At 40.3% G+C, this 25488-nt stretch overlaps 3 protein-coding genes across 4 annotated transcripts; 1 reads left to right on the top strand and 2 right to left on the bottom strand.

The window, feature by feature from the left end:
* The first annotated feature begins 10560 nt into the window (after positions 1 to 10560).
* Positions 10561 to 13455, top strand: kpna7 (karyopherin alpha 7 (importin alpha 8)). 2 transcript variants are annotated; one of them, XM_055231092.1, is made up of 12 exons: positions 10561 to 10657; positions 10726 to 10869; positions 10938 to 11023; positions 11095 to 11263; positions 11334 to 11433; positions 11517 to 11599; positions 11662 to 11748; positions 11815 to 11991; positions 12064 to 12297; positions 12358 to 12540; positions 12610 to 12756; positions 12816 to 13455. In XM_055231092.1, the coding sequence occupies exons 1-12, from the start codon at positions 10592 to 10594 to the stop codon at positions 12900 to 12902; spliced, it is 1563 nt and encodes a 520-aa protein (XP_055087067.1). In that variant the 5' UTR covers positions 10561 to 10591; the 3' UTR covers positions 12903 to 13455. The 2 variants fall into 2 exon arrangements, with proteins under 2 accessions (XP_055087067.1, XP_055087095.1); XM_055231120.1 differs by lacking the exon at positions 11815 to 11991 and having other exon boundaries at positions 12816 to 12917.
* A 726-nt stretch (positions 13456 to 14181) lies between these two features.
* On the bottom strand, positions 14182 to 16791 carry xpa (xeroderma pigmentosum, complementation group A). Its single transcript, XM_033984228.2, has 5 exons — positions 16376 to 16791; positions 16192 to 16297; positions 15770 to 15935; positions 15220 to 15337; positions 14182 to 15137 (listed from the first exon to the last, which is right to left on the bottom strand). The coding sequence occupies exons 1-5, from the start codon at positions 16635 to 16637 to the stop codon at positions 14983 to 14985; spliced, it is 807 nt and encodes a 268-aa protein (XP_033840119.1). The 5' UTR covers positions 16638 to 16791; the 3' UTR covers positions 14182 to 14982.
* Positions 16792 to 19426: 2635 nt separating this feature from the next.
* On the bottom strand, positions 19427 to 25488 carry LOC129457342 (sodium/potassium/calcium exchanger 2-like; the record flags this gene model as incomplete). The annotated part of the gene is made up of 9 exons (XM_055231316.1): positions 19427 to 19962; positions 20057 to 20223; positions 20748 to 20837; positions 21197 to 21334; positions 21419 to 21498; positions 21579 to 21677; positions 21752 to 21863; positions 21957 to 21992; positions 24643 to 25488. Coding segments are annotated over 9 exons (1818 nt in total), but the record flags the coding sequence as incomplete, so codon positions are not given.

Genomic DNA, 25488 nt, shown 5'->3' with positions numbered 1-25488 from the left:
CTGTGCGAACTGAGATAAGTGAATGGTCCAAACAAACCCAAGGGGTCTGTAGGCAATATAAAGTTAATACTTCAGAACAATGAAACCATCAAAGCCACTCGTGACAGACCTCCTGCACCACTGTCGCACAGCTGGAGCAAAGCAGACGGACAATAACAGAGACAATAACAGAGACTTGTGTCATAAAAGCCCCGTGCTCTGTGTGTGAGAGGGAGAGGCAGGTGTAAGCTGCACTGGTGTGGGACCTGGTCACATGCAGCTGCAGCACACGTCCTGTCAACACGCCTCACAGACTCATGTGGGAGTGAGTCAGCCACTGCCATTCCACAAACAAAGAGAGCAGATCATTCTGAAGACCAAATTCTTAGACGTATCAAGCATCAATGAACTCATCAAAGCTTTCAAAACAAATGACGTTTTCCCATTCAAACTACTGCTCCTCTGATACTATTGTATGAGCTGGATAACGTGTGATTACACCACACTCACTCTAACAAACACGCCCAACAGTGACAGTGACAATTTATTTTACAACTGATTTAGAGGCATAATGCATATGTTATGTGCACAATCATCTGCAGAATGTTAAAGGTCCTGTATAACGCAATGTTTCATTTATTATTGTATTAAAATCTACTCTATCAACAGGAACGAAACAAAACACCAGATTTCCACAAGGGAACATTTTTAAAACTCTTTAAAACAATCACATATGTTGTTAATATGGTTCCTTTAAAGGTCTTACATTATGCAAAATCGACTCTTAATGTTGTTAGCACATCAAAAACATACCTGTAGTTGTGTTTTGTTTCATTCACATATGTTTGACACATGTTAACCCTTTATTATTAATCTGTCTACATCTTCAAAGCTCAAAATTCTTCCTTGTGATGTCATAGTAGTGGTAGTTTTCAAGTTAACAGCTCCCTTTACCTTTAGTTTAGTAGAAATCGAAACATCTATCTGAAATCATCCAAATGATTCTAGTGAAGGTGTATGAAGTTTAAAAACACAATGGAGCACTTCCTGTATTAACTTCATGACATCACAAGGTGGAACAGAGTGTTTTCTGTTTGAGGGAAGAACTCATCCTAAATATGCAGGGTTTAAACGTGTGTGTGAATGAAACAAAACACAACTCCAGGTAAGTTTTTGCCAAAGAAACAACATTATAACAGAGATCACAAAATAGCGTGATATAAATAAATATTTTTTTCACCATAACACAGAACATAACACTTGAGTTGATATATTTTTCACAATAAAACTGCTGTGCGTATCCTGTTTTAGTGTGCTTAAATGAAAGAGTGTTGGTGACATATTGCAGATGAAAGATCCAGGCCGTGCACATATTTTCAACCCTGTTATCATGGACAGTTGTGGAGCGGCTGTACAACATGTTTTTGGGCGGAAGGCAAATACCCATCTAACCACTGTCTTTAGCTCATATCCACAATCTGGAAACCACAAATTACTTGCAACATGTGTCCAACTGAGAAACTGCCCTGTTCAGTTTATTTCTCTACAGTTTTGGTCACACTTAAGCTTTTATAGAGTATCACATGTTGGCCTGTGAAATTCTTGTTCAGTCTGAGGTGTTGGCTTGAATACACTCAAATGATGGTGTTCACTATGGGGCGATATTGAAATCTGGGTCACGATTTTCAACGATTATTTCACAATAATTATAAAAGTTGCTGACAGTTATGGATGAGCAGGCCCATCTACAGAAATGTGGGGACCCAGGGGCAAGAAGCCTCACATGGGACCCCCTCTAATACAAATTAACAGGAAGAGCGTCAATTCTGGGGCCCTTGTCGACTCCCCTAAAGATAAGTAGATTTTTTCGTGACATTCTGTTGACACAATGACGATTATCTTTGTTGCCGATCATCATGATTATATAAAATGTCTCACAAATTATTATTAACAATATGATAGTTTATTGCTCCATCACTGTTCACATGGCTGGTGAATATGACAAAAACATCTTTTTTTTTGTTCTTTTGAAACACATTAAAATGGCTTAACAAGTCTAAAGTTTTCTCCAAATTGCACATTTTTACAGACAGAGGATTGGCTGTAGCAGTTTCTATTAAAAAGACCCAAGTATGAGTGAACTGAATCTCAATCTTGTTTAGAATTTAATGAACTGCACCACCCTAGCTCACATCATCTGTTTCTGATTAAACCTTGGATGTAATTAGTTAAGGCAAACTTTAATTTCGGTTGGTTTAGTGATATAGGAACTCAGTTGAACCTGCAGTGAGCGGGGTAAACAGCGGCAGCAGATGGGACACCTGTTCAGGAAACACTCTTTCAAATGAGTTGAAGCTGAATAACCTCCTAAGCCGTTCATGCACAGACTCTGTAGCCTGAGACACTGAGGGAGTTTACTTCATTTACCCTTTCGACCAGTGTGAGTGAAATGCCCGCACCTCTATTCCCACAGCCCAGGAAGTGAAGCAGCCACCTATGAAGGAGTTACTGCTCCACACTTTACGCATCCATCAAGGTAATGAGGTTTTTGGGCCCACAGGTGCGCGCTTAGTCATTATTGTCACCCCATTCCTAATTACAGCAGATGGCTCTCCCTACCCGCCTCAGCACTGGCCAACTCCACCAACTATTGCGAAACTTTTTGACAGCACCTCTCTCCACAGATCTGACCTGCAGCTTGGCCTGGCGGCACCACTTGCTTACACTTACTACTGGTACAAACATCGGAACGTTCCAGGTAAAGCAAACAAACAAACAAACATACAAAGCAGGTGGGTGCAAGTGTTATAAAATGCACTGATTTACTAACATTGAAAGCACAATCATGGACACATCCTTAAAGGGGCCATATTACACTCTTTTTCTGATCTGTTATAATGTGTTTTCCTCATTATAAACATACCCAGAGTTGTGTTTTGTTCAATTCACACATGTTTAACACCCTGCATATTTAGGCTGAGTTCTTCTCTTGAAACTGAAAACAATCTGTTCCACCTTGTGATGTCATGTGGTAACACAGGAAGTGCTCCACTGTGTTTTTAAACTGCGTACACCGTCACAAGAATCATTTGATAATTTCAGCCTTGGATTTGCTAATCTCTAGTGAACTAAAGAAAAAGGAGCTGTTAACTTGAAAACTAGCACTTCATGATATCACAAAATAGAGCATTTTGAGCTTTGGAGATGTAGATAGAGTAATAATAAAGGTTGTGAATGAAACAATACACAATTATAGGTATGTTTTTGAGGAGGTAACAATATTATAACACAAAAAAAAGCCCACTTGAATAAATAAGACCTTTAATAAAGACTCCATACTTAGTTAACACACCTTGAATCCAGTCATTTCACAGCTGTACTGCAACACCAGGGTCTGAGCACGTCCTGGAAGTAATTAATGCAAGTGCGGCCAAATTGAAGTATATTGAACTCATCTCTCACACGGCGCTGCTCTGTCGATAGATCACTCAGCCAACGCTATTGACCTGCTGCTGGACACGAGGAGGCAAGGGCGAGGGGAGCAGATGAGCAAGGCAAAGTGCATCTGCTGCTCAAAATACTCAAATGTTCAACTGCTGGATTTTTAGGTCACAATATTCTACAGGGCAATGATATTTAATAGAGATTGAGAGATAATAATATAGTTTTAATATGATTTTTAAATTATGAATACAATATCAGGTTCAGTGTTTATCATTGTGTTGTGTTTGTGCAAAATCATTTTCATAAAAAACAAACAAATTAAAAAACACTTAAAAATACACTATTGTAAGTTTCTTCAATCTTACTTAAATGTATTTATATAGCACATGTAAAACAACTTCAGCTCACCAGAGTGCTTAACATAAAAGTCAACAAAAAACAAATACACAGATAACACGATACATAAGAAAAGAACAATAAAACACCAAGAGAGAAGACTATTCTTATATTGAATATTCCACTACTTCAACCTGTCATTGGCATACCATCTGGCCTTGTCCGTACATTTTCTTTAAAAATGTGCTAACTGATCTTGCAGGAACAATCAAGTTTGCTGAATGACTGGACAGAGACTTTGGTGGTCAAAAACATGACATCCAAAACACAACTTGATAATAACGAATACATGGGGGGTGTATAGATTTGTATTGAATTGAGGCCAGGATTCTCCACATGACAAATGTGTGTTCAATGGAGGAGGAAGGGACAGTCACTGCAGCTCTGTTGAAATGCCTATTCCCCCGACTTGATGTGAATTTTATTGAAGTTGAATTGATTAGCTGTGATTTGGGATCAATGCTAAGTGTGTTAGCATCCACAGGCTCTGTCCTCACACTGGGACTGAGCCTACGAGCCCGCTGCTCCTCCACACTTTCTGTTTGCTGAAATCTCTAAACATCCCACTAAATGTGAGATGTGTTGTATGTGGTTTGGGATGACTCACACAGTGGCGATATATGGAGGTGGATACATACATTGTACTAGAGTTTCAATAAAACAGTAACATGAGTTAAGCAACTTTTTCTATTTTTCTGCCACAGAAAATACCTCTAGATTTGCATATTCATTTGGCACATTGCACAGTATTTTAACAGTGCATCATTATTATCTGTGAACACAGCTGCCCTGGGGCAGGTTGACTACATGTGGCTGCCATTCTATATGACAGTTACAAGATGTTGTACGTGCAACGTAAGTTAAGACATCGGCATTTTTGAAGCAACTCCCACTGAGTCCCGGACAAACATTGTTGAGGTATTTGTACTTAAATGTTTTAGAAGCTTATTGATTCTGTGCTGTTTGGTAAAAAGCCATCACCAGCACGTCTGTGCTTGCAGAGTGTAGATCTGAGCTCAGTGTAGAGTCACTATCAAAGGCTGCGACAGCTCCTGAGCCTCACACATGAAAGACTGACACAAAAGTTTTATTAAAGCTTTTTTCAAGAGCAGTGTGTGTGCTGGGGCTGTGTGTGTATTGTGTGTTCTCAGCTGCAGAGGTGTGGACAGCGGTCAGTCTGCAGACAGCAAATCAGTTCAGAAAACAGCATGATTTCAATGACAGTCTCTCTCAGAGCTCCGATGGCTTGATACAACTTGTAATCAGGAGGGATTAATCCATCCACAGGTACACACTGCATCAGCAGGACTTCATCTTAAAATATGTCTGGAAGACAATATTTGACAGGAGGTCTGGAATTTCATTCAACGAGCAGTGTAGGACTATAAAAACACTGATTCAATGTGTTTGTTAGATGCAGATGCTCTTTTATTTGATCATGGAGTCATTGATGATTATGTCACCATGAAAACCTTTCTGAACAAACATAAAGTGCTTAGCACTTATACAAGATAAAAGGTGAAAAAGACAATGTAGAGGTTACAGTGCTCTTCTGCTATGATAGAAACCATGATGTTATCATTTTACTGACTTTCCTCTCTTGTCTCACACATTGCAGCTGCAACTTTTTCTAGAAAATATATATGTATTTTTACACGCACTATTGAGTATTAAGTAATGTATAGTGATGATTCAAATTCAAAGTCTTTGCCATCCCCTGGACCTGATCTTGCTGCTTGGTGTTTTTAGACTCTGTGTTTTGTTGACTGAGCTGTGAGGTTAGTAGTTTGGAGTGACATGTTTAAAATGTTGGTGAAGTAGGTAACACATGCTTTAAAACAAACACAATATCAGTAAAAGTAACTCAAAGTAGTAAAAAAAAATCATGATGATCAGTGGTAGAAACTGTTTAGTTATTCTCAAATATGAGCGCTTGCTAGCACTAACTGACATTAAAGGCTTTTTATGAACTTTTAACCTTGCTATAGCAGTGTTTCGTCACAAAGTTGTATTTTGATTGATGTGTGCACACTTGTCCGGCATTCAAAGAGTGGTCAGAAAAAATCTTTCTTTACCTACATCCCCTATCCCCTCCCACTGCTCTGTACTTACTTACAATTATTCAAATAGTCATACTCCAGGTCATACAAGTGGTTTCAAACACATATGCCATTTTTTACAATGAACAAAATGTAAAATAATTGTCAAATCAATCCAATCCTGCTTCTTGCCCAGCGCCTTGTCAGGATGGGCATCTGGTGTACCTAATCACAGGCAGAGTATATTAGGCTTATATTTGCTCTTGGTTTTCTTCAGCCTGGACCTCGTCATATGTAGGCCGTTTGTCGCTCTCAGTTGCGGAGTGCGGAGCCGGACTTGTCCGGACATGAAACGTATGTGCGTGGAGGCAGTGCAGAGTTCAGTGGCTCTGTGTCTCAATGCGTCTCTGTGTGTGTAGCCTAAGTGTAATGCTCTTTGTGCATGTGTGTGTGTGTGTTTCCTACAGAGGTGGCTGAGGCTGTATATGTGTGGGTGTGTGTGTGTGTATGTGTGTATATGTGTGTATGTATGTGTCCTACAGAGGTGGCTGAGGCTGTATATGTGTGTGTATATATGTGTGTGTATATGTGTATGTGTGTGTCCTACAGAGGTGGCTGAGGCTGTATATGTGTGTGTATATATGTGTGTGTGTGTGTGTGTGTGTGTGTGTGTGTGTGTGTGTGTGTGTGTGTGTGTGTGTGTGTGTGTGTGTGTGTGTATATGTGTATGTATGTGTCCTACAGAGGTGGCTGAGGCTGTATATGTGTGTGTATATATGTGTGTGTATATGTGTATGTATGTGTCCTACAGAGGTGGCTGAGGCTGGCACATCCCGCTGCTCTTTGAAGGTGTGTTTTCATACACACTTGCTCTGACCAGCTGTTCCTCTCTCCTCTCGCTTTGATGTGTCTCCACTTTTTCCATCCTACCCAGCACTTGCATCCAGCCCGCAGAAACACACACACGCTGTAAATAATTTCCCAGCTCACTGCCTTCAGTTATTATGACCACTGTTACGTGATAATTTCAGATTTTTAAATAACTGTACTTAGACTGTGTAAATCATAGAGAGATTCATTGTAAAATACGGCAAGGAATCTAACTTCAAAGGCAGATTGATTTAAAATTTGTAGAACACTCAGGTTTTAGTTTTGACAGATAAGAGCGCACATGTTGGTAGCCTACATTTTGGGTAAGTGTTTATCAGTGAAAAATGGCAGTTATGAAAATACTCTTTTATAATCAAAGTACTTAAAATCTGAATATTCTGTATAACCACTGGTGGAAGAAGTACAAATACTGGGGCAACTAAAATCAAAAAACAAAACTCAAGGAAAAGTATCACATGAATAAATCTACTTAAGTGAAAGTATTTAAGTACCTGTTTAAAAATGCTCTTAAAGAGGTAAAAGTAAAAGTATTTTGTACAGCATTTGTGGTCTTATAAAGCTTCATAGCTTTGTTTTGTACAAAATTTTGTCCAACAGAAACAAATGAATAGATTTTTTTCCCCTAGTTGTTTTATTTGTATATTTTTGTTTGTTCAAACTGCGAGCGCATTAAAAATAAATCCTTTGATGTTTCAGCAGGTCTCAGACAATAATAAAACACACTTTTCAGTCCATTTCAAAAATGTAGTGGAGCAGAAAGTATAGATGTCTGCACTCAGATGTAGTCAAATAAAAATAAAAAGTATCCACTTTAAAATCTACTTTAAAATATATTACATTTTGTGCCAGTCCCAAGCCGTCAGGTGCATATGAGAATATTACCATTGAACGCAATATGCAGTAAAAGATAAACAGACAGACAAGAGCCAAAAGGAATTTAAAAAAACAACACAACAACATTTTATAACACAAGATTCTAACCTTGTTTCTTGTAACATTTGTGAAACATGTAATTGGAGCATACTATGTTTTAGTCCAATTGTGCTGTGATGTATGCTCTGAGAAAATCTAGTCTAAATCAAGTCTTTATCCCAATCTTTTCCCATGTTGTAATCTTTGTGTGAGCGGCCCCTTCATCTTGGTGCCATTAAGTCCTTCTAAAGTTACACAGTGTGTGTCCCAGCTCTTTGTCCCAGCAGCGGGCATCAGGTGAACCTCAGCCTGCCCAAGTAAGGGGCCCTCTGCACCTGATCCATGGCCTCGGAGTCTGCACTCACACCACTGGGCCCTTTCAAATCCCAGAGTCCACACGCACACTCTTTGGGCCCTTTTAAATCCAGAGCATTTGTGTGTCTGCACCTGCTTAGAGCTTTTCATTTTGTTGTTATTGTGCAAACCATCTTAACTATGTAACTTATGGGACAGTGGTTCAACCTAAAGGTCAAAGAACCATTTCCACTCGGACCAAGTTCTGTAATTCAAACTTCATTGGCAGACTCACTTCCATTTACATTTTACGTTTCTGGAGGGTCCAGTGCCTGATTGTCTCCATGAAAATGCTATTGTTTTTCCTTTAATGTTCCACAGGATGGCATTAACCGTATCTATCTCTATGAAGACAGACAGTTGGCTCCACCATGCGAGGTTACAGGTCAGGTCGGTGGAAAGGTGAGCCCACGTACAAAAAGGATGGATGTTTCTCAAAGTTTTGGGCAATAAAAGATATCTGTAATAAAACAATATGTATGTCCAATGCTATACTGCGAAACACTGAAAGCAGTAGCACCTCCATGTAATAACGCAACCCTGAGAGAGATCTGACTCTGAAGTACTCCAACATCTTGTATTTATTCTATTGCTAACACATTATACTGAGCGTTTGTTATATTAGGATTTTGGCTTCATGATAAGAACTCATTTTGTCCATATAAAACACCTTGCTTCCAATTAAAAGTCACTTCAGTTTTTTGGAGCACTTATATTTTATTGTGTTTTATTTGTGTTTGAGAGTCCCACTACTTAAAAAAACTATTTACTGCATGTCACCAAAGTGCTGGGACTGCTGAAAGAGCTGCTGTAGAGGAAATTATACAAAGACTAACACTTGGACGTTAATTGGTGTTTAACTGGGCTGGGGTCTGGACAATAGCACAAAACCTTTTTGCGGCTTCTTTACCACAGTTGTAACCATCAAACACTTCTTGGTTTGCAAAGACTAAACTGTCACTTTCACTTGAAGTCGTCTATAAAACCTTTGGACTCTCAATGTTGTATTAACCTGGACACTTTTAAAAATAACTGTCTCACATTACTTACTGGTCATCCTCTTCCTCAAGTATGTTCTATTTTTATCACTCCTGTGTCCAGAAATGATTTATGACCCATTTTCATTTTAACCTCAACATCTCAGCATTATGGCGTCTACCACCAAGAGCTTTGTCAGCAAAAACTCCCAACAGAGGGACGATTTTTCAGCCGAGTCAGAGTGAGATGATGGATTGGACCAGAGGTGGCTCCTGTCTGTGCTATTGAAGGGCAGGTAATGCAGCAGCCCCATGAAATATTAATGGCACCAATTTGAAAAGAAAGGAATAAGTAAAGAACTGAGGAGCAGGCTCTGAAGGCCATGTGAGCTATTGTTTTCTCACTATTTCTGCATCAACGCTCCATAGATCAACATTGTGCTTGCCAAACGCCGTAAGTAGATGTAAAATTCATTGTAAACGCACTCAAATCCTATAGATAGAGCCATACATGCTTTAATAGAAACTGAGCACCTGCAGCCCGAGCATGTCGCACGGTGTGGGTCGAGGAGGAGTATTGATACAGCACTGCAGTACAATCTATACCCTAATGATTTCCCATAGACACCTCAAGCTGATCTGGGAACAGGGAGGGAGACAGAGAGCCACAAGTGACAAATCTTACAAATGTCACTGTGGCTGCTGTGAAATGCAGTGCCTTTTTAACTAAATATCTGCACGAGAAGTCAGAATAAATATCTTGATTTGAATAGATTCTGCTTGTCTGAGTTGGCTTGTATATCTAAATTTTACTTTAATTTACTTTCAAGGTAGCTATTTCACAACACTTCAAATCAAATATAACTGCCAGTAAGGACCCCACTGCATGGCTGATAATACCAAAACACAGAAAAACAGTCAGAAATAAAGAAGCATGTCCTAAAAAGATCCTCTATTTTTAGCATTTGCACTGATAGTAGCCGATTACTTGGACTAATGCTGGTTATGGGTATGTTACATGAAATAGCCTGTATCATAAATACAAATCTGTGAGTGAAAAGATGTGCCTTTGTAACTTGCATAATAATTGTGTTAGTCTGGAGCCTGTTTTCATATGGAGGGGTTTATGACTATTCAAAGTAGCGGCTGGTCGTGAGATTACATGTTAATTACCACTCTGCACTTGTTGCCCCTCTCAAGTAGAGGAGAGCCTACATGGATCCGCATCCCGCAACACTAAGACTATAGGAATCTGCTGCCATCTACTGCGACAAATATTTCATAACACAATAACCTATTATTCAGTAATATCCCTGGTCTGGGTGAGACCACATAGGCCTAGGTTTACACACAAACTATAGTTAAACTATAAACTATTTCCCTAGTATTTATTTAACGTAGAAAAAACGTACCCTAACCTCGTTGTTGTCTGTACCAATCATGTAAAGTAAGATACTTGAAAACCAGAAGAGGGCGTTGTATCAATCAAAGTAAATACCTGCACCTGTGCGCTGCTGTGTGTCGTTATAACTGCGCACAGGAGCCTGATGGTCAGAGCAGTGAGCGCGGCGCAGTCACATCCACTCACACGTGTGCACCATGCCCACCAAGAATGTCACCGATGAGCGACTGGCCAAGTTCAAAAACAAAGGCAAAGATCCCGCAGTAAGTGCGCACTTTTCAGCGCTGCTTTATGTGAGGAACGTCAATACTAAGGTATTTTTTCTTCTCAGAAACTAAGGGAGAAGAGAATAACTGTGAACGTGGAGTTACGTAAAGCTCACAAAGATGAGAACTTTATGAAAAGGAGACACATCACTCTCTCGTCTCTGCCTGATGAAGAGGCCCTGTCTCCGGAGTGTGTCAGCGGTGACAAGGTTGTGCACATCGAAACTGGGCGTGGTTTCATTGTACTGTATCTAAATGATGTTTTCCAATGATGTAGGTCACCCCTTACTCCATTGAAGATATAATCAAAGATGTAAAAAGTAACAGCAGGGAGAGTCAGACTCGGGGCTGTCAGGCGGCCAGGTGACGTCAACATCATGCCCCAAGTCAACTGCACTTTGCAATGTGACATGTTGAGTATGTTTTTATAACAGGAAACTCCTTTCTCAAGAGCGAAACCCTCCTCTGAAAGAGATCATAGATGCTGGGCTGCTCTCTCGTTTTGTGTCCTTCTTGAGTATGGACGATGAGCCCACTCTTCAGTTTGAAGCTGCCTGGGCCCTCACAAACATCGCCTCTGGGACTTCATGGCACACCCAACAGGTATGAGGGCCCTTGCGCCGGGATGCGCTGCACTAGGTGTGTTCATATCCATATAATCTCCTGTGTGCAGGTGGTGGAACACGGGGCTGTGCCGGTTTTCATTGCTCTCTTGGCTTCACCTCTGCTGCACATCAGTGAGCAGGCGGTCTGGGCACTTGGCAATATTGCAGGTAATGGAAACCTTATGACAGTTTTGATTGTCTATGGTTATTGTAAGGTGGAGGCAGGACTTGAGGTTATCTGTTGCTGGCAGGTGATGGTCCACGTTACCGTGATGTTCTCATAGACTGTAATGTGATTCCTGCTCTGCTTTCCCGCATCTCTCCAGACACGCCAGTAAGTTTATGTAGCAAATATACTGTCAAAATGGGCTTGAATTTGCATGTTTTCATCCACAGGTTGGCTATTTGCGTAATTTGACTTGGACCCTGTCCAACTTGTGTCGAAATAAAAACCCCTCTCCACCCATGTCTGCTGTGCAGCAGGTGACTGGCCAGTCTGTTTCAATCATATTGTTAGTGCTTCATGCTCAGATCTGTTCTGTCCTCCAGATGCTTCCCTCACTCATCCAGCTGCTTCATCTCAGTGATAAGGACATCTTGTCTGATGCCTGTTGGGCCATGTCATACTTGTCGGATGGAGACAATGACCGCATAGATGTAGTTGTAAAAACTGGCGTAGTCCCTCGGTTGGTTGAGCTTATGGGCCACAGCGAGCTCAGTGTTATGGTACATTTTTAACTTTGTCAAATGAATGTTTTTTTGTGAGTAAAGTGTGTATTAACTTCCCTGTCCCTCCAGACCCCATCTCTGCGCTCCATTGGGAACATTGTGAGTGGATCAGACACACAGACTCAAGCTGTCATCGACGCCGGGGTGTTAAATGTTCTGCCCCAACTCATGAGGCACCCAAAGCCCAGTGTACAGAAGGAGGCCACATGGGCACTGTCCAATATCGCTGCTGGCCCATCTAAGCAAATCCAGCAGCTCATCACTTGTGGATTACTGCCCCCTCTGGTGGAACAACTGAGAAATGTAAGTTGGATGATTAGTTTTAAAAGCATACAATTTTTGGTGAGGCTTTTTATCTTTCAGGGAGACTTTAAGACTCAGCGGGAGGCTGTGTGGACAGTGACAAACTTCACCAGTGGAGGGACTGTGGAGCAGGTGGTGCAGCTGGTGCAAAGTGGCGCCCTAGAAGCGATCATCAACTTGCTGCAGGTCAAAGATGCCAAAATTATCCTGGTCATTCTGGACGCCATAAACAACATCTTCGTTGTAAGTTTTATAAATTAAATGCACGCAGGCCTTACCTTCAGTCTAACCTCTGCTCTTGTAATACTTCAGGCAGCAGAGAAGCTTGGTGAGACAGAAAAGTTGTGCTTGCTCTTTGAGGAGTTGGGAGGATTGGATCGTGTAGAAGCTCTACAGAATCATGACAATGAGATGGTGTACCAGGCTGCTCATAGCCTCATAGAGAAGCACTTTTCAGATGTAAGTTGTGTACTTTGCAAATGTAATGGCCTTGTGCTAATATTCGTCTTCATGAACAGGAGGACCTTGAGACTCTTGCAGTAGAAACTACAAAGGAAACATTTGTATTTCAGAGTCCTAATGTTCAGAAAGCTTTTGATTTTTAACATTGTGTCAAAATAAATAAAATGTAACGCTTTATATCATCCCATCTGCATTTTTACAAAATTCCAATTAACATGACGTGGTGCTTCAAAATGGGTATTGCTAATATGTGTTCCCTTTTATTCTACACCTTAAGTTTTGTGGCGCTTAATGCTTGGCTCATTTTAACCAAATTTGCAAAGAGTGGATAAGGGGGAATAGAAAAATGATGTGAAACTATGGGAGCCGCAATAAAGATCCAATATACAGTGGTCAAGCACTGGTCAGATCTCGTTTGATTTTCTTGGCTCTGGGTCTTAAAGGCCTTCAAATTTCCATAATACTTTAAATGGTGCAGGATTATATAAATACTATTTAATAGGGCAATGCTATTGGACAACACATTTGAGCTGCCTCCAGTGTTTTACGAATGTTAACTGAATTATCTAAATTTGCATTAAAATGTGATGCGACCGTTACTACAGCCCTTTCTCAATTTACACTTGAACGTGTCACTTGTGTTGAAATATTGTAAAGCAGAACCGAGACCAAATAAAGTTCCAGTACATTTGTACGCTTATTGTCTCTTAAGCCATCTTAATGGATGTTTACCTGAATGTACAGTTTAATCTCTACACCATACTGGCTATAGTCAAAGAAAACTTTTTATATATTCAAAGTTTTGATCAAATAACATTAAGAATTTACCTTTTAAGTTATCTAATAAAAATCTATAAAATATACATTGGTTGTAAAATATTGGCTTCAAAAATTAGTGAGATCTGTGCTTTAAAGGATATTTATAGCTGTTCTAAGATCAGAGTGACTCTTAATTTCAGTAGTTGATCTTTGACATTTTTCTGTGTAGTTTTATTTTTAATAGATGAAAAAAGTAATACTTATGATTTCTGCAGTGAATTAAGCTCTGCACCAGAGTGTGTTTTTTTTTTCCTTTTTTTCCTCCTCCCTGTAACTTCACTTGGGAGTGAAGTTAAATGCTACATGCAATGAGGAAGTCTTACTGACCTGAGAGCCCACGTAGTGTGAACCACTTGACCGTAGTCATGTGATAGAACTATTAAAAGTAAACCTCCAAAGTACTGCATCACTGAGGCACAATTCACCTCTAACAGTGGTACTTTCAGGTGTGTTGGGTCCATGTAAAAGTAAACTCACTTTGGGAATCAAGGCACTGATGAGATGTGTAGCTGCATTAGTGGCAACGGTGAAACTTGCTTTTCAGCCCAGCTGTTATAGAACGTAGACTCATGCTATGCCATTGGCAGATATGAGAATCTTTTACATAACACTTTAAAAACATTTTATTCATGTATCACTGGAATGAAAATGTACAACTGAAAATGTTTAGCTTTAGTATTTGAGTCATTTCATTTGTGTCCATATCATCCTGGTAACACATAGTAACAGAAATCTAGTTCCAGCTCATGCAGTCTAACAGGGAAAGCTCTTCTTATAGCTTTTTTTGTTCTTACACGTTCTTTTTTTTTTTTTTTTTTGTTATTTTTTGTTCTTGAGCTTTATCCAGAGTCCATATTCAGTCGAATGTGAAAACGTCTTGAAAAATGTAACGGTAAATACAAAAAACACCAGTTGTGCCCATACATTGAAATGCAAACATACTCTAACTCTATTAAATGTACAGCGGCAGTGTTATTGGGGTGACTATTCAGTTTCATAATTGAGTAAAAACGTGTCTTTAATCAATGACATTTCTGACGCAGTTTTTTTATATTTTCTATTTAAATTTTGCACTTCTTGCAGTTACAAGATTGCCGCCTCAATGTATCAATGGTTCCTCTACTTTTATACCTGATAATTAAAATGGTATTTTAAGGTCTTAAGATAAAAACCTTAAAGTTTAAGTCCAAAAATAACCGATGTACAAAACCATTTGTAAGAATGGGTCATATTTTGCGACTTTTACTGCACCTGCAAAACCTCAAAAACAGGAAATTCTGCCATGGAGAGAAAGGGACTGTAGGTGCAATATTTGTTGACAGTATTAAACTCTCCTGTGCATTAAGAGTCTAGTCCAGCTTGAGGAAGTCATAGAAGTAACCTTAATGTTCGGTGCGCTGTTCCCTACATCTTCTCGTATGTAAGTTCATGTCCACAGGTGGTGCAGGTTTTCTTGTACAGGTCTTCGTCTGGATCTACCACCTCCTCCGAGCCGTAATCGTGTTGGTGAGCACTAGTGTCTTTGGTCCACATACTGCTCCTCACTGCCCTACGCAGCTCTACAATGGGAACATACACAAATACATCACTTCTTTTACATTCAAAACTTTTAAAAATGAAGTCCATGTATATGTAACCAACCTTTTACTTTCTTGTTGAATCGTTTTTGTTTCTGTACTTCTTTGTTCTCCTCCCTTGTCTCCCTGGCCTCTTCAAGAGCCTCCTCTGACCCCCAGACCTCCATGCACCTCTTCTCAACCTGATATTTATAACCAAACAAAGCATTTATACCGATGTAAAGAAGACAGTGCAATATTGATTTAAACAATTTAAAAACAGAAAGTGGTCCATTAACTTCCAGTCCATTGCTGAAGATGTAAACATTTGATTTCTCTTGTAGTAATAGGCCAGGTGTTTTAAAAATGAATTGGAGAGGTAGGTAACATTAACATGTATTATCTGTATTTACAAATGCTACATGGGTCTCATTCATGAACTAAGAATTGCATCAGGGGTGTCCTGGTAACAAAAAGTATTTTCTTAACTGTGCTTAGAATTTTTACTGTATATTTTGTCATTTTGTTATATACTAAACGATAACATGTTTATGAGCTCATAAAAGTAAATTTTGTCTGCTTTAATATTGTGTATATCGTACAAAGGGTGGCTCACTCACACCTGTCATTGTTACCTGCATTTTCAGATACAGTTTCATATCTCCCCAGCGAGAGTTATGTGGATTTTTCTTCAATATAAATCGAAGAGGAGGTTCTCTCTTATCCAGGTCGCAGTCTTTCAACAAGTAACGCTGTTTGGCCTCTGTTCTAGAAATGAGTTTGTGCTTTTCTTCATTGTCCCTGCAACAAAAGAGAGAACACATCTTTAAAGGCAATAGAGCTAAAATGCACTCAAACTAGTTTAGAAGCTGCAATACAAAATCAATAAACCATAATTGTTATCAGTAAATAAGTAATAGTAAACATCTGTATGAGGAGAAATACAGCCTACATATAATAGCTTTTAAATTAGATGCACAGATGTATGATGTAAGATAGGAAGTTCAGGTTTTAACGCTTGAAAAATAAGTGAACTTCAAGGTGTCTCAGTATCTACCTGCACTTATCGCAGACAGACAAGTCAAAGCTATTGCTGAGGTAGGAATCCATAAAAGGTTTTTCACAGTCATCACACACTAAATAGTCTGGCTCAATCACAGGAGCTGCAAAAAGCACAGTTTTAAAAGTTTAGACAAAACCCACACTGTGATGATGTAAACAGCAGGTCACGTGATACACACCTGGCTGCTGGACCACCTTTCGGCTCCTCTGCTGTTCCTCTGCGTCCTCCTCTTCCTCAATGAAAAACCCAGCCCCTGAGTCAATAGTTTTAGACACTTTCGCGGATGTTGCACCTTCTACTGCGGACAAAGGACGGTTCGCCAGTCGGGCTTGTCTGAGCATCAAAGCCCGCTGTCTGTTCCGTTCAATCTTGGCCCGCATCGCTGCAGATAACTCGACTTTAGGAGCCGGCTCTGGGTCTGGATCCACCGGCAGCTCCATGTTTTTACTACACACAAAGGTTAACTCATAAAAAGGAACCTACTTTGTGCAAGGCATCTCTGTAAGTCACCGCAGAGACTGATAAAAAAACATGTTGACGTTTTTCCTACTTCCGCCTTGTCTCTTTCTGCTATTTCTTGTGAAGCTTTTTTTTGTTCTACCGCCCCCTGCTGCTTTGAAGTGTAAAATGCAGTTCGCTCAGACTGAAGAAAAAGAAAATCTGTGTAATCTCTCAGTCGTCCAGGTGTGATTCATAGTAAAAGGCAAAAGTAAAATCTGTCAACTGGACAAAAAGTTGGAGGAGTGAAGACGTTTCGCTGCTCATCCAAGTCGCTTCTTCAGTTCTGGTCGTACATCATCTCAAAGCCACTAATCACTCCTTTGAAGACAGTGAGGTACAGATCTTAGGCAGAGAAAATAAATGTTTTGAAAGGGGAGTTAAAGAAGCAGTTTTTGTTAGGAAAGACAATCCTTTCTTGAACAGGAATGGGGCCTTAGACATCATCTTTCTCCCATCTATAACTCCATCCTATGACCCAAAGCAAACACTGGAAACAAAGAGAACAATAAAGCTAGCCAGGATGCCAGTAGGTGTGGAAGCAGTAAGAACTGAATGAATATGTATGGCCTACATACAGAAATTGTAAACAATAGCTGTTTCCATTTTCAGTGTAGTTAGCTCCTCCCTTCAGATAGATATAAGACAGTGTCCACCAGTGATCTGACCAGAACTGAATAAGCGGCTTGAGTGAGCAGCGAAACATCTTCTTCCTACAATGCATTTTACACAAAAGGTTTACAAGTCTACTCGAGGATGGTCACTCAGGTGGTAGTGACCTAATAGACTAGTAATATGGTAACATGGATAAAAATAAATTAGATACGAGTTATGTTAGCAATCTGCATAAGTAAGCTAAATGTACAGTTACACTCCACTCAAATATTTAGCTGAGTAGCCTAATGCCTCTTTTTGACTGTATCCAACAGTAGTTTCACATTTGATCTTGGTTAAATGTGGCCTGAGAATTGGCCCAGGTGATGGCTGAGGTAAGGGACAGGACAGATGAGTGTGTCCTTACTGTTGCATCACAGAATGAGGGCATGGAGCCTGCTGTAAGAGGCTTGTGTGGACGTTAAGAAGATCACTGACAAATGACAGTGCAGCCTGTGTCTTGATGGATCTGATATACACTCACTGTATCCATGTTATCAGATGTTCTACATTGTTTGGTGTTAAACTCCAGAACAAATGCATTATAATAATACACTTTATTTATCGGTGCCTTTCAGAACACCCAATGACGTAGTACAGAGTATAAACAGGTTTAAAAACAATGAAACAAGACCGTGTTGGAAAATGATGTGACTGACCACAAGCTGTTATTGAACAGAGAGTTTGGACTTTGGGTTTGGGAGAGCAAATGTTGTTAAGAGGTTAGAAGGCGGGTAGACAGAGAGGGATCAGAGGTAGGGTGATGTATAAATTGTATATGAATGTATTTACTTGCCTTCAATCCAGAATACACACTTCAGTATTAGGAAGGTGTGAGTCTGGTCACCAGTCAATCTGTCGTTTTTCAGATAGGAGTGATTGACAGGTAGATTATTAATCTGAGGTGAGATAAATTTGATGTCATTGGTCAATCATAGGTAGCCAATGAGCTTCTTTGTTTCCTGTGTCACTGAAAAAAAACAGATCTTGTTGGACGATCACATTTGACTGGGCTTGAAATGCAACTGAGGATGTGGAGACCAGACTGATATCAATCTGTATAAAACATACAATGATATCATTCTGATTTGCCAGGCAAGTATTTTACAGTATAAGACATATTTCAAGTAGCACACAATTACAGAAACATGACAATTATACACATTTCACCTTGTGCATTGCCCTCATTGCCATTTTAGCATTCACAATTATTGTCTCATTTCTCCACAAATAAGATTGTTCTCAAAATCTATCATATGATATTTTGTTCTAACTGCCAATGCATGACATGTTTAATATGTTGTTGTTTGGCATTGAGTTACAGAGAGTTAGGTTATCATTTGATACATAGAAAATCTATGTTTTTACAATTTCTGATGAGCCACAGAGGTGTGTCCACACTCTAGAATGATCAACATTTGTGATTTCCATTGTTTCCACAGTTGTACCTTTATTGGATGACAAACGTGTTTGTTGGAAGTCCATGAATCCAAGACCAGTGTCTGCTCTATAAAGTCTCTTACACATCATTTACATTCAATCATAAACCCACAGACCCTAAACACACCTCAACCTTTCATAAATTTGCCAAAAAAGAAAATTGCAATACAATAAACTTAATAATGAATTCAGTACCATCTGTAATTTGTTCCTGAGCTTAATGCAGTACCTGTAATCTCTATTAAGTGCATGTAGAAGGCCGACCAAGTGTGTGTGCATCACCTCATGAGGTCTGAAACACATCTTGTGAAAGAAGATACAGCAGAAGAAGTATTTACCATAACATGCACTTTGTTTGGCCTCTTTATGTGACAGTTGGCTACTTTATTATCAACAAAATTATGCTGACATTGCCAAATCTAGTCATGACTTGATTCTTACAAAGTGTGGTCTTAAAAGGAGTCATCTGTGCATATCTAACTTCACTGTTCTTTAACCATGTAATGAAGGGGGAGCCATAGTTGTATGGCAACTAGTATTAGAATAAAGGGAGCATCTAACTTGTATTGCCACTGATACAGTTGATAATGCTCGTAATCTTTACATAATGCTACACACAAACCTTGGACCATAACCGACATTTTTGTTAATGTCCTTCTTCAACAAACTTTTCAAACAGCCACACAAAGCCAAATATCACTAGATGTTGTCTCTAGTTTTGTTTAGTCCCAGGTCACAAATGGGTGAGGTTATTTTCTGCCACAAATGTTGATGGTAGCAGTTTATTTTCAATCAGATGCATGTTAATGTCTTTTCTATTGATAAAATTCATACAGTTTTTGTGCGAACTTGTTTTTCCACCTCCCGGGTGTGATGATATATTCAAGTGTCTTTTGTCTTCAGTCCTTCCATAGGCTGTCCTCTCAAACTGTCACAGGGCACGTGATAATTCTGTCCTCCAGCATCACACTGACGACCAGGAACACAAAGTACAACATAAACATGAGGAAGCCCAGGAACTTGCTCATTCTCCACTTGCATGCCGCGATGGAGATGATGACGAAGAGCAGCATGATGAAGAGCAGCACGATGGCACAGAACAGTCCATTGCTGCTCACCTCCACTGGCTTGAAGTCGTTTATGATATTGTACAGGAGCCAGGGGAAAGGCAGGCTGTGTGGAGGAACACAAGGAAGTTCAGTGGTTTTAGACATAACATCATGGACATCATGGACCACTTTGTGGGCAAGTGATTTGCTGCACTCACCCCACTGTGATGTCAAAGATGTTTGAGCCCACAGAGCTGGAGACTGCCATGTCCCCGAGGCCTTTTCTCGCCACAATCACACTAGTGATCAAGTCAGGGATAGAGGTGCCGGCTGCTAAGATGGTCAGTCCCATGATCTCCTCTGTGATCCAGAAGGTTTCTCCAACCTAAACAATATTCCCACAATAACAATAAAAAATCTTTCATAATATTTCATAATTTTTTGTGCATTATTCATTAACGACTGACGGAGCCATCTCTGCTATTCTGACCAGCAATCCCACAGTCACACACCCCATTCAAACACACACAAGAAATGGCCCCAAGACCCACAGTACACACTGGCCAATTTTCGGGTCCATATTGAAATAAACAGAAGTCATGCATTTGTTGCTTGCATTGCAGCAGTTCAGATATATTGTATATTTGTGGAGAAGGTTATCTTATTTTTCTTTTGTTTAATTTGATTTAAAAGTGTCCTAAGGACTCTTTAGTCACCTTGTGCCTCACAGTACAAGCTCCAGAGGCCTTGTGCGGCTAAAATTGTCCCCTGGCAGGGGATCAGGACAGATTAACTGGTATTAGCTGCCACAGTCACACATCCAGCACCCTGATGGGTGCTCTCTACCACAGGCTAATGTGGGGCTTGCTACCAGTTACATAAGAAATGTGCTGTCAGAGTGCAATGTACCTGATGAGCCCACCACACCATCAGGTATGAGAAGAATGCAATCCAGCAGATAGCACCAAGAAAAGTGACTGGAAAAAACCTTGTTGAAGTCTGAAAAGAAAACCAAGAACATACCATATTTTCAATTAAATAATTCCAAAATAAGGCCCTATTTTTATAAAATGGCAGAGGTGAACTATTTGGGTCAGTGCTCTTACTTACTATACTTTGTGGTATTCCAGTGGATGTATATCACTATATATATATAGTACATATTGATATTATATGTCAATCCACTGCAATACCACAAAAATAATGCATTTTTGTCAATAGATCCCGTTTAGTTTGCATGTGTCTGCACCTCCAAATGTTACATGATGGAGTCTCAGCATATAACATTATGGGGCAGGCAGTCCGAGCATTAAGCCTGTATTATATGAACTATTTCTCTACAGGTTGAGTGGGCTCACCTCTCTCCTGACATCAGGCAGTGTGATCCAAAGAGGAAGGACAATGGGCAGAACAATGAGGTAGGTGATTTGTTTCCTGGCAGTATCCGGCCAAGCCAGGCTCAGAGGCTGATCTTCATCTTCCTCTTCCTCTGGGCCCTAAGATAGAACCATATTCAAAATAAATCTGCAGTGCACTGTTGTACAGTATGTACAGTATAGAGATAATATGGTGACTAGTACCTCACTACCACCAGCGACACCATTCATTGGTGGTGTGACTTCAACTGCAACGTTGGTGTTATTGGGGATGTTTTTATCAGCTGGTGAGAAAAATGACACATAACAAACAATGAAACAGCAGTTCAAAATAAACAGCTTTGACTTGGAGGTCTTTACACACCTTTCCTCTGCTCACCCACACCATTGGCATTAATGGTTTCCTCTTTACATTGGTGCTTGGCCATTTTGTGGAGGATTGATGCTTTTTCTTTGAATTGTCCTGAAACAAAGGAGTTCAAATGTGTTCTGTCAGATTTGTAAAGTCATTCTAAATGCTTGAATGCTTAATTGTACCATCACCACTGAGAGGGTCCAAGGTGTGGATCATGAGCTGGAAGATACTGTTCCTCATCAGAGTGTTGTGTAGAGAGGCGCAGCTTCCTTCTCTTTGCAGTCTGGGTTTCGCCTGTTTGACACAAATGTGATATTTCAGTCAGTAGCAAATTTTTTTTATAGAAAGATTACAATAAAGTAAGCCAAATATACTGGTACCACTCACCATGAGCTTGTTCTCATTTTCACTTGGGGCCGTGACCTTTAGAAACAAAACAAAAGTAAATTCCACACTTCAAAATCCCTCCAAAACATTGATCAGTTATGTTGTTCATTGTGGTGAAATGAATGACAACTGTCACCAAACAACAGCATTTGGTTAAGAACTGTAGAGAGGGACGGGACATTGGGATGTGATTTAATCTATATTATCAAATAAACACAAATAGAGCCAAAGTAAAGGTCTATGTCTTATAATATAGATAGAAACTAGCACAAGGTCTAGTTTGCACTGAAACATGGGTGTCACTGTTGAGGTCCTTTGGAGATTTGGAGAGGGGAGGGGCCTCACATGAACACGGTTCAGAGACATATACAGCACAGACAAACACACTCTGTGCAGGGGCTGTTTGTCAAGAGACGATCAGCAGAAGGGAAAAGGCGGGACTTAGGATTTAGAAACATTTCAGAGAAATGTTTGTGGAAAGCGACATCACTGTTGTTACAAGCAAAGACAGTAGTTATACAGCATTTTATAAAAAGGTACAATATACAATATATTGTGTTACTCATCACCATCACAAACATGTTTAGATGTGTGTCCACTCAGCAAAATGGTCAGATGTTAGATTTTGTCAATTTGTTTGCTTACATTTTCCAGTGCCAGTCTAACAAGCAGCTGCTCTAGTGGCTGAGCAGTCACCCTATAACCAAAAAGGTTGTTGTGAAAGTGTGATCATGTGTGGCGGTCAGAGAGGTTAGAGCTTATTGGCCATCACTGAGTTAGTCCCAACCCCAGTGGCTCCCACCACCAAGTGGCACTGACATTGTTTATCAGTGAATAGTGCATCAAACTGAGAACCAACTTTAGTCTCAAAATATGATTTCATATGAATAATATTGTGATTATTTTTAATTGAAGACATTTTGTACATTACATCCAGCACCTTCAGTCCTGAGTCCCTCATAGCTGAGACTAAGCTGTATAGAAGGGGGCTAAGGTCAATGGTTCCTCTTTGCGTTCAGTTGTGTGACAGGCAGGTTTAGGCAGGATTAATTGGCTGACACTTTTAAAGTGGTCTTTTCTGAACCTCCGTGCGAAAGCTCGGCACCCTTCATAGGTCACTGCAGAGCTCTTAATTTACTCTCTTCTCTCCAAGAAGCTGCCTCCCCGGGAGTAGAATCACACCTATCTCATGTATTTATTCTATAACTTGAGGTTGCTTTTGTACAGCAAATTTTAAACAACATCAGTTTCGAGGACAACACACACTAATTTTAAAACACAAATCATGAGGGTTTAGTCTTAGTATGCATGATTATCTTAAATTCTGTTCAAAAACTGCTTTCAAAATGTGTTTGGTTGACCAGCGATTTAGACAGGAGCTCTGACAATATGTTTGACTGTGCTTGTTGTCGTCACTGCAGTAAGCAGTTGATTAGGGGATCAGAAAGGATTGAAGTCTTTAGTGAATTCAGCAAAAGCATCTGCTGATTTTCTACATCTTCTATGGACACAGTTGACAGTGGGAATAAAACTCTAACTCAAGTCAACGATTATGATTTCACTGGAGGAAATGTAAGAAAAAGTTTCTGTTGTGTGAGATTTGCTGATTCCTGTTCTCCAGTGAGTGTCAGACTATTATTAACCACTCTAATGGGATTGGAGGGCATTAACCTGAGGATTATTGAGCAGCCACCAAAATATGAGGCCAAAGCAGATGGACATGTGGTTTAGAGCCACAAGAGAAAGTTTCATCTGAGGTGAGAGACCTGACAATAAAAACAGTGAGCTCAGGGAGGATATCATCCCAGAGGAACATCAAGAATTCTCAGATGGACATCAAGTCTTTCAGATTTCAAGTTTAAAATACATTTTGAGAAGAATTAATACCAAGAATATGCTTGCACAAACTGATCACAGTAAAGTATAAACTATGTCTGTTTCACCAAAGGTATTTGAATGTACTGTATACGCCCCTGAAGACTTGGGGAGGTGATTGAATCTATGCTATGGGTAAACTGCTTATGTATTGTTAATGTTTATCACCTGTGTGTTGTATGACATTACAACATCAGAGAGCAACAGATCTGACTCCAACTGCACATTCAAACAAGAAATACACAATCAGAGACACCGTTTGAAGATCAGACCTGCCACTCAAACAATTACAACCAAGGAGCAGGGCCCTTGACTCTTCAAGCAGGTCCATTCTGGGCAGTTCATTTCAAAACGACACTTCCCAGACACTTGAATCAAGAGAAGAGTGGTGATTGTATAATAGAGGTCAGCCACTGAACACGCTACCAACTAGAGAAATAAAGGAGTCATCTATTATGACATACTTGTCTAAATATTGGTTATAATAGTCTGTTAAATCAAGTTGCGCTGGGTGCATTTCCTGCCCTGTTACATCACGCTGTTCTAAGAGCTTGAGAGTATTCTGGTCTGGACCTTGTTTTTATAAGTAGTGGAGGATTAGGCTGTTAGTCAGCACAGAGGTCTGCCTCTGCTTCTTGGAAAAAAGCCACAGGACATTAGTAAAGAGGAATTCACCCTGTCTGTGTTTGTGTTCAGAGAATACATGCAATAGATTTAGATTTAGTGGTTATAACTGGACCAATAACCCCTAAAACAAAGTGTAACTGAAAAGGTTAAAGAGAGCTCAGACGGGTACAGGACTTTAGCTCACCTTGGGTGCACTCTGTAGTTCATCCACCTGGTTGCTGCCTATGGTGGTCTTAATGAATAATTCTACTTTGGCATTGTACTTCATGAATGTGACGTAGCTGGTGTAGCACAGCAGCAGGCTCACACTCTCCCCCACAGTGATTTGATTGTCCAAAAAGAAATAGATCAACAAGAGGAGCCCAACAATGTAGAATGAGACATCTCTGAACAGAGGCCACCAGGTGAGGTTCAGCACCTCTTTGGAGAACAGGGCACACATGCCTATCACAAACAGGATGTTGAAGACAGCAGAGCCCACGATGGTACCGATGCCTACATTACTGTGTGATACAAAGACTCCTATCACTGAAGTGAAGAGCTCTGGAGCTGACCCTCCTGCTGCCATGAAGGTGGCTCCTGCCACATCATCTGAGATCTCCAACTTCTCAGTGATAACAGTGAGCGCTGGGACAAAGAACTCATCACAGACTATTGCTAAGGCTATGAACATGTACAACATGCCAAACATATGAAGTGCCACAAAGCCCTGACGCCTCTCTTCCACACTAAAGTAGTCCGTTGGGTAGTCCCCGTGGTTCATCTCAATCTCTGATGACTTCATGGCCACTGGTGTGTCCTCTGTGACGTTTGGATGCTGCATAAGAGTTCTCCGGGGCACTGCTGCCTCTGAGCCCTCAGCCTCTGATTGTAGACTCAGTCCAGCTGTGTTGGTCAGGGACAAGGCACTCCATGAACAGACTGTGCAGACCACCGCCAGACTCAGGATGAATCCGAAGACCCTCCCGGGCCGCAGCTTCCTCCTGACTCCATAGCAGTGCAGCCGGGAGCCGCCACTGGGGGTGTTCAA

Source organism: Periophthalmus magnuspinnatus, chromosome 1 (genome assembly GCF_009829125.3).
Source record: "Periophthalmus magnuspinnatus isolate fPerMag1 chromosome 1, fPerMag1.2.pri, whole genome shotgun sequence".
NCBI classification, from domain to species: Eukaryota; Metazoa; Chordata; class Actinopteri; order Gobiiformes; family Gobiidae; genus Periophthalmus; species Periophthalmus magnuspinnatus.
Note: the sequence above shows the minus strand (reverse complement) of the source record. Positions and strands in the feature narration are given on the sequence as shown.